Here is an 8171-nt window from a genome sequence, read left to right as displayed (position 1 = left end):
AATTTTTGTCGCATGGCACTAGTTGTGGAATTGCACGCTCACACACCCACACACACCCAACACACACACAAGCACACACGCATGCTGCAACCTGCCCATGAGGAAAATAGTTTATTAGGTCAGGAGTGCCAGTGGCACATGAAGGCTCCCAGCTGTGTGTGCAACTTTGGATTTGGTACCCACTTCACGTCACCTTGAATCCTCTGACATCCACCGAGGGGGTAATGTAAGGCATACTTTGCTGGAACAGTAATAATCCATGCTTCATGCTCAAGAGCTGAGTCTCAGAGGAGGACTGGCTTTCTCTACTCCCTTTGGCCTCACTCCGTCTCACTCAAGGAACGGAAAAAACAAAACAACAGAGAAGGACTGGAGAAAACAAGGAAAGCAAAAGACAAATCACTTTAAATGGACTTTCGCCTTCTCATCAGCCTGTGGTTATCTGTAAAGCTGTGCAACCCAGGTGAGATGGAGCTGACAGGAGATGGGAAAAGGCTGTTTTTTAATGTGCTTGGCGAGATCTCCTCTATCTTGTAAGAGATGGAGTGAAAGTACTGGGGGTTCAGCTTCGAGCTGAACGAATTTTGGTGGGACACCACCCGGCTGGTGTACTCATGGGACCTGTAACACATGCAGGAACAAACTGACTGAAGGTCTGTTACTTCGGCCTTGTACCGTGGCCGACCATGCTGGGAGTCCTCTTGGATGTGGATAATCATGCTGTTGCGGTTCCCTGCCAGGGACGCCCGTTCCTCAGCATCCCGCCTCTCGTCCTCACTGTTCATGGTTAAGAACCTGAGAACAACCAGATTTAGAAATGCCCCAATGACTGTCAACCCCACTAGAATGTACATAAAGCTAAAAGCCACGTAGAGAGGCTTCTTTTGAAGGGCCCCTTTGGTCTGCAGGGCCACATAGTCTCCAAAACCTATCGTAGTCAATGTTATAAAGCAGTAATAGTAAGCATGGAAAAAGCTCCATTCCTCGTACTGGGAAAAGGCTGCTGCTCCAATGCAGAGTGTTCCCATGCAGGAGAAGAAACCCACAGTGACCATGTTTTCCATGGAGACCTCGGTGCTCCTCATCCCACAGCACTTTTTGATGCGTTTCAAGAGGTACTTGACGAAAGTGTTCATGCGCTCGCCCAAGCTCTGGAACATGACGAGTGTCAGTGGGATCCCCAGGACCGCGTAGAACATGCAAAAGGCCTTTCCTGCGTCTGTTCCTGGGGCAGCATGCCCGTAACCTGGGAGGGGGAATGAAAACACAGGTCAGCAATTAGTTGATCACTAACAGCTCCCTGTTCAGACAGGCTGCACAAATCACAGTGACTCCAATGCTGCAGGCAGGTCCAAAGCAACAGCGGCTATGAGGGCATCACCGTCACAGGATTTTCACATTTTCTTCACATGTATCCCCTAGCCACAGCAAACAATACACATTAAAATAGAACTGTACACGCAGGACTGGGAAAGATGAAAGAATCAGCAATCCACCTTACTTCTGCAGTCTTCTAAATACTGCATTTATTTGCTAAAGAAATTTCATGTCCATCCTGCATCACACACAGTACAGGAAATACTGAAAATAGGTGACCTCGACAATATTTCTGAAAGGAGTTGGTGTTGCCCTGCCCCAAAACCAGAGTACACCAATAGCATCTGAATTCTGTGTCTGCTGGCAAGGGTGAGTCAACAGCACTGTTGCCAGCAGACACAGATCAATGGAAGTCTTTTTAAAACTGTCTTCCATACAGAATAAACCTTTCTCACAGGCACCATTCTAAAAGCCATTTAATTCTGAAAACTGGAATGCCATAGGATTTTAGGGGTTTAATATCTGCTCCACCTTCAGTTACTGAAGAATAAAGAACTTACCAGCATCTCTTAAGAGTTTTACAGCTTTTTCAAACAATCTGGGAAATATTATTTTGCCACAATGCTAAACTAATCCAGGACAGAGAATGTTCACAGCATATTTTCCAGAAAGTAAAATCACAGCTAGACCCTCATTCTAAATCCAACAAGCGTAGGATTCTGTTTCAAAATGATGTCAATTTTTTCACATTACACTGCTTTACATTTCACAAGATTGCAAGTGATAGTACCAAAGCTTCCAAAATAGGATGGCTGGGAATCCTGCAGACATGGTATGCAATGACCATGTGGATACCACTATATAGATTTCCCTTAAAGACAATGAATAGAAATCCATACTTCTCAAATGCAGTACTTCTCATCTATATCTAGATGCCTAAAACAAGTCACTAACTTCTTCTCAGGATACACCTATTTCTCTACAGTGATTATAACTGAAATCACACAACAGACTTCAGCTGAAGATTGAAATACATAAATCTAGGTATCTACATGTGTGCTAAGAGTCCAGGGTGCTTTTACAGTCAACAAAGATTTAATGAAAATAGGCAGCGATGAGTTACTTAACTGCCATTCCAACACCTGTCTACTGTACATTACGCTGTAGAGACACTACTGACTGTTCCATTGACTGTATTCTCTAGGTCCCCATTAGACTGAGTAGATACCTAATGACTTCAGAAGATTCTAGGTATCTACTGCACAGGCTCACAACCACATGGAAACACCCCATCATCGGCATCTTCATCAAAAGCACAGCTCCACCTTCAGAGACTATCACAACGTAGGTGCCTGCATTGTAGATACTGAAGATTTAAATCCACACAGAGGCATCTAGCATAACTTGAAACCCCTCAGTTACCATGATATCCATACAGGGATGGTTAAAGAAACACTTCGTATACAGCCGACAAACTTCAAAACGAAAAACAACAACAGAACAAAGGAGATAAAATGAAAGAACCAGCAAGAACGTCCTCCAAAAAGTTACACTTACTTCCTTAGCTCAGTTGCTAGTTATTGGGAAATGCATGGGAGGTAAGAAGTAATTTGCAAACAAAATATATAGATTAAAAACAGGAAACTCTTTTCAGGTGACAAAAAAATTGTTTCACCAGTTATAATGGGATAGGTAGCCTGCTCTTTGTAAAAAGCAGTTTCCAAATTACCTGCAAGGGGAAGTGTCTTCAATAGATGGATGCTGAATTTGTTCCACCTGACTGTCCCTCAATAAAGGCTATAATTGCCTTTCATTACTAAGCTTCTGAACTACAGGGGTGTTAATTAAAGCAGGGACATCTTCTCATTTTATAGTTTTAGTTACAGCTGATAAAGAGAAGGAAAGCATCAGAAAATGTTATTTTCCAGATGGTTACAGAGATGGCAGTTGGTGGAAACAGCTTTCAGTTTGGGTTCTAAAGAAAAAGGTTGGGGTGAAAAAAGACTTCTTTTGATATCCTATATTCCTATATATTCTATTCCTATATATAGGATATCCTATATCCTATATATTGATATACTATATACCTCTTACTAGAGATATCCACAGAGACAGATTAGAGATATTATAAAACATTAATATTATATACTTTCACACTATGTCATTGTTGAACTTCTAAGATTTATCACAGACTTTGTAATTAACTCAAATTTAGTACTCTTAAGAAAGGAATATACTATATCCTTGTTCCACAGATAGCAAAGCACAGACACAGGCAGGCTGTAATTTCTGTCCAGTTCACATAAGTAGACAAAAATCCAGAAATCTGTATTTCTATTTCATCCCATTCCATACTCAATACTACGATATCAGATACATGCCTTTTACCATATTTTGACTATGGCGTTGGAGAAAAGGAAGGACTTCAGTCATGAAGCTGGCATTAGATTTTGCAAATACTTTCATACATAGGGGATCAGAGAAAAATGCATTTCTCTAGTGTAATGCTGCTTTATGGAACAGTCACCTTAGTCACTGACTTCAGCAATCTAGAAAGAGAGAAATCCAAACACACGAAAGAAAGACTAAGCTCTCTATTTAAGAATCAGTCCAATACACACAATAATATTTGAAAAGCAAGCTCCGTCAGTGCATGCTCTCTGAAATTCAGTATATCTCAAATCTAAAACAAAACACCATTGCCTTAACATCAGAGAGTGCCCCTAGGAAAATTGAGAAGGTCAGTAATTGCAAGAGCGAGAGGGGCACAAAAACATCAAATATCTCGCTACAGTGCATTGCAGCTTACTTGTGTCAGGGAAAGACAGAAGCAGAAGAAACTGCTTTGGTAGCAGATTTCAGCCTTTAAGTTCAGCATAACTTCCTCCACAAAAATGCTACTGCCCTTTGCCAAAGTGTAAAGACATGGCTCCATGTGAACTACAACGAATGCAAGAATGCAAGGCTTCAAGAGAAATATCAAGGTGAAACACAACACTGGTATTTCTTACTCTTCTGCGACGAAGGAGGAAGACCAAACAGAAGTCCTTGAATATGAGATACAGCAAATGCATCACATAATAAGCCAAGAAACTGGGATAGCAGTGAAAAATATATAGAAAAGTCACTGGGTCACTGCTCGGTTAATACTAGCTATATTCCTGGAGTACACTATCAAGTTTGCTGAGGTCCCACAATACAGAAATATGACCTCAGCAGGGAGATTCATCTACTATTCAATGAGATATCATTTGAATGATCAACAACAGCCATTAGTAGTCTCTCTTTTATAATCCCTCTCAGATGGTTTGGCTTTCAAGACAGAACTCATTTGGTTTGGCATGAAGAAGAACAGTTAAGCATGAAGAAATGTAGTCTAAAAGTGTCATTCCAGTTCTGGAGGATGGAGCACCAATCCATCACAAAAACTATCTTCTCCCAGTTACGGAAGAGCTGTGCTACAAGCATCAAGCAGGACTGCAGGAAGGTGTAGGCAGGACAGACAAAGAGTCAGAGCACGGAGGCTGACACCAGATCAGTACTCTGTTGATGGTTTTTCTGCCATTAATTTTTTCCAGCCCTTCTGTACTCTTTGACCGTACCTCTTAAAGACCAAGTGCACCAGTATAAAAACTGTTTTCTTGCTTTCAAGAGCATAGCTATGAAAGCCAATGGAAAATCCACTCAGCCTCCTTCAACTATATTTTCCAAGGTAGCTTTCAAATGAGACACAGAATGAAACAGTTCATTACAATTCACTTGTGAGGTGGATAACCCCAACTGCTTCCTTTCACTTCCTAAGGGACACTGTGCAATACAGTATGCAGAAGAACTCAGTGCTGATTCACCCACCCTGAATCCAACAGTGACCAAAAGAAGATGGACAGGGAAGAGTATAAGAACAGCGTGACTATATGCAACATTATGCCTCCGAGTATTCAAGTACCCAGTTTTCTTCAGGTGCTCATGGACTTCCAAAGCCAGATATGGTTTCACTGATTTTAGTAATGAATAATGAATTTCTCACCCATGAGTTTGGGTATTCCTCCTTCAACCTGTACAAACTTTCAGCAACTGCAGCAAGAAGGTCTGTACATCAACAAAAAAATTACCATCACTTTTTCATTCTAAAATTCTCTCCCACTGTTACTTGAATCCCCACTACCACTATGGAAGAGACCAGTGACAGTCATTCTTAACCTTCTTTGTGCCAGTCATGAATTTATTTACATTCTCAAGACAAGTGTCATGCCTTGGTATCTTACACTCGGCCCCTAAGCAAATATTTCTGGCACTGACAGTCTCACGTGGATAGAGCAGATTGCTTAGATCTACATCAGTGATCTTTGCACCATGGTCAGCTGCAGGGTACAGACAGGCCCAGAAAATCTGTCATGTCTTCCAACATAACTTCTCCTGAATAATACTTTACTTCTAGAGCAAACATCATCTGAATAAACAGTGCTTTTGCAGTGATGCAGACTACAAAGAACAAATGAATATACAACAAAAATAATTATTGGGAAAACTCCTGAATACTTTAGTATGTTGTAACTACCTCTAAGACTGCATGGTGATTCCAGTGCTAGCAAACTAAACTGGGATAATGTGTTGATTCCAGCACCAACCTGTGGCTATCCACACTGTTATATCAGCATAGATCCCATCATTCCACCATGTTTTTAACTTGGGCCAATCAGTATTGTCCAGATGTGTCTCTAGATGAGCACTGGTACCAGACCAAAATCTCGGTCATTGTTAAAGACTAAAAATGAAATGTGGCAGTGATAAGCTACTTATAGTTTATGTTCAGGAGAGTGTGTAGCTGCAACATGGCCAAGTCTCAACTTCACATTCAGTGTACAACAGGTTTTAGATGCAATGAATCTTGAAGCAACACTGTGTTATTCATGAGGGATGTTTTTTTCACTCAGGAGTAGATTTCTCCATTCATTTATCTACAAATCATTCGCCCCCGTGACAGACATTTGGGCATGGTCGCCTTTGACAACAGCCTCCAGAAAGAAATGAGCTACTCCATCCCCATGAGTCAAACCTTCCTTACTCGTGCTGGCAGCAACTCTGGACATGAGATAGCAAAAAGAAGATAGTGGCAACGTTGCTCCAATGGGCAAGCGTAATTCAGATTAAAACATCTTCCTGATGTCATACGCTCACTTTGGAGGTTCAGCTGTGCCAGGGAAACTGCCACCGAAAACAGCCTGGCTCTTGCTGGATTTGCTGCTTGTGCTTTCAATGTGGAAAAGAAACAAAACTGTCTCCACAGTACAGGATGGATTGGGGAGATAAATCATCTGATAACTGATACTCACCAGTAACTCATTTAATAGGACAAAAGCATTCTCTTGCAAGTAAATCAAGAACAAATCACTGGTTCTGCTGTATGTGGATAAAAGTTGCTGTGTTAAAAATGCCAACTTCCTAGCACGTAAGCAACTCTCCTTCTTCTTTCTTTCCAGGTCTGGGCTATCTCTAATCCTGCTACATCACCCCTTAAGCATCTGCAGGATCCCCTTTCTCTTTCATTCCCTTTTCAGTTAATATCACTGCAGAATATCACCTCCATAATCTCTCTTAATTTTGTTGGGGTTTCCCCTTCCATCCTGCCCAAAAAAAACCAGCTGTGTCAGATCAAAGCATTGTACACAGCTCTCTACAGGCACAGGGAGCAGTTTGGGAAGATACCACCGTGTGCTGAAAAGAAATGGACATTGTGTAGTAGGAGACAGGATGTGCTAACCCAATGTGCAACGTAAGATCTGAAATCCCTTTCACCTCTCTTCTGACTGCTACCACATCCTAACTGTACAGGTAAAGCCATGCCATGCTGGAAATTACATGCGCTGCTTTACATTGCATCAAGCCCTACAGAAGATCTATTCTGGATGCCCAAGGACACAGTTGGCTTCTCTTGTTTTCTTCTCCCCATGAGCACTGAAGTCTTTTCTTTCTGATGTTGGAATCAAATAATGAGAGCATTCATAAAAACCAGATTCCAAGGCAGCTTTTAATAAATAAGCATAGACAGTGCCCAACAAGGAAATGAGAAGAAATAGTTTTGCTGTGTGATCTAATGACTGGCACATCGGGGAAAGCTGAAGCCATTCTTATAATGGGTGAGTGGCCAACCCTGACCCATGTTCTGACCCATCAGTCAGGACAGACAGAGGTCTCAGCCTCAAAAACTGCCCCAGAACAATAACTTCTGCTGGTCAGCAAGCTCAGCAAATGATAGCCCACCAGGAGAGCTGAAGGGCTCATAGAAAAAGACTGATAAGACCAATAATTACCAAGTCATCCAAAGGCAGCTTCCGTGCCACCCATCCTCACTGCCTCCATTTGTGTGGTGTGCAGTCACCACACATCATCTCCCACCTTACAGAATTCTTATGGAACTTGACCCTTCTGCTCTGAATCATTACTGACAGCAATTGTTTTCCACAGTTTTTCTGCCACACCTTCTTGCAGTAAAAATCAGCATGGTAAATATTTTTCATTGCCTAAATTGCTGGTAGAATTTACAGGTACTAACTGACTACGTATCATTAGAAGTCACAACCATAGGAAAACTAATATGTAAACCATACTGCCCAAGAACACAATCCTGAAGTCTTGTATCCATGATAGAGCAAGAACCAAAACCATAAAATGGCCAAACTTCTTGGTAGTGCTTCTGCAGCACAGCTTGGAAGACATTATATTTCTTAGACTACCTTAAATTATAATGGTTCAAAGATAGTAATTTATTTGAGTGAAACGCAGTCATGTACTGTTACACTCCTTTTGGATGCATAGTACAGAATTATTACCTGTAAGAAGGTATCCTGCTGATT

At 41.5% G+C, this 8171-nt stretch overlaps 1 protein-coding gene across 1 annotated transcript in view; it reads right to left on the bottom strand.

Annotated features, from left to right (window-relative positions):
- Nucleotides 1–404: 404 nt before the first annotated feature.
- KCNK9 (potassium two pore domain channel subfamily K member 9) overlaps nt 405–8171 on the bottom strand; it is an 80239-nt gene continuing 72472 nt past the window's right edge. The window contains exon 2 of the mRNA XM_042808894.1: nt 405–1246. Coding sequence (XP_042664828.1) covers nt 405–1246 — 842 coding nt within the window. The remainder of the gene's footprint in view (nt 1247–8171) is intronic.

This window comes from Centrocercus urophasianus, unplaced genomic scaffold (assembly GCF_019232065.1).
Source record: "Centrocercus urophasianus isolate 14NV4802_14NV808 unplaced genomic scaffold, USGS_Curo_1.0 seq_11, whole genome shotgun sequence".
Classification (NCBI taxonomy): domain Eukaryota; kingdom Metazoa; phylum Chordata; class Aves; order Galliformes; family Phasianidae; genus Centrocercus; species Centrocercus urophasianus.
Note: the sequence above shows the minus strand (reverse complement) of the source record. Positions and strands in the feature narration are given on the sequence as shown.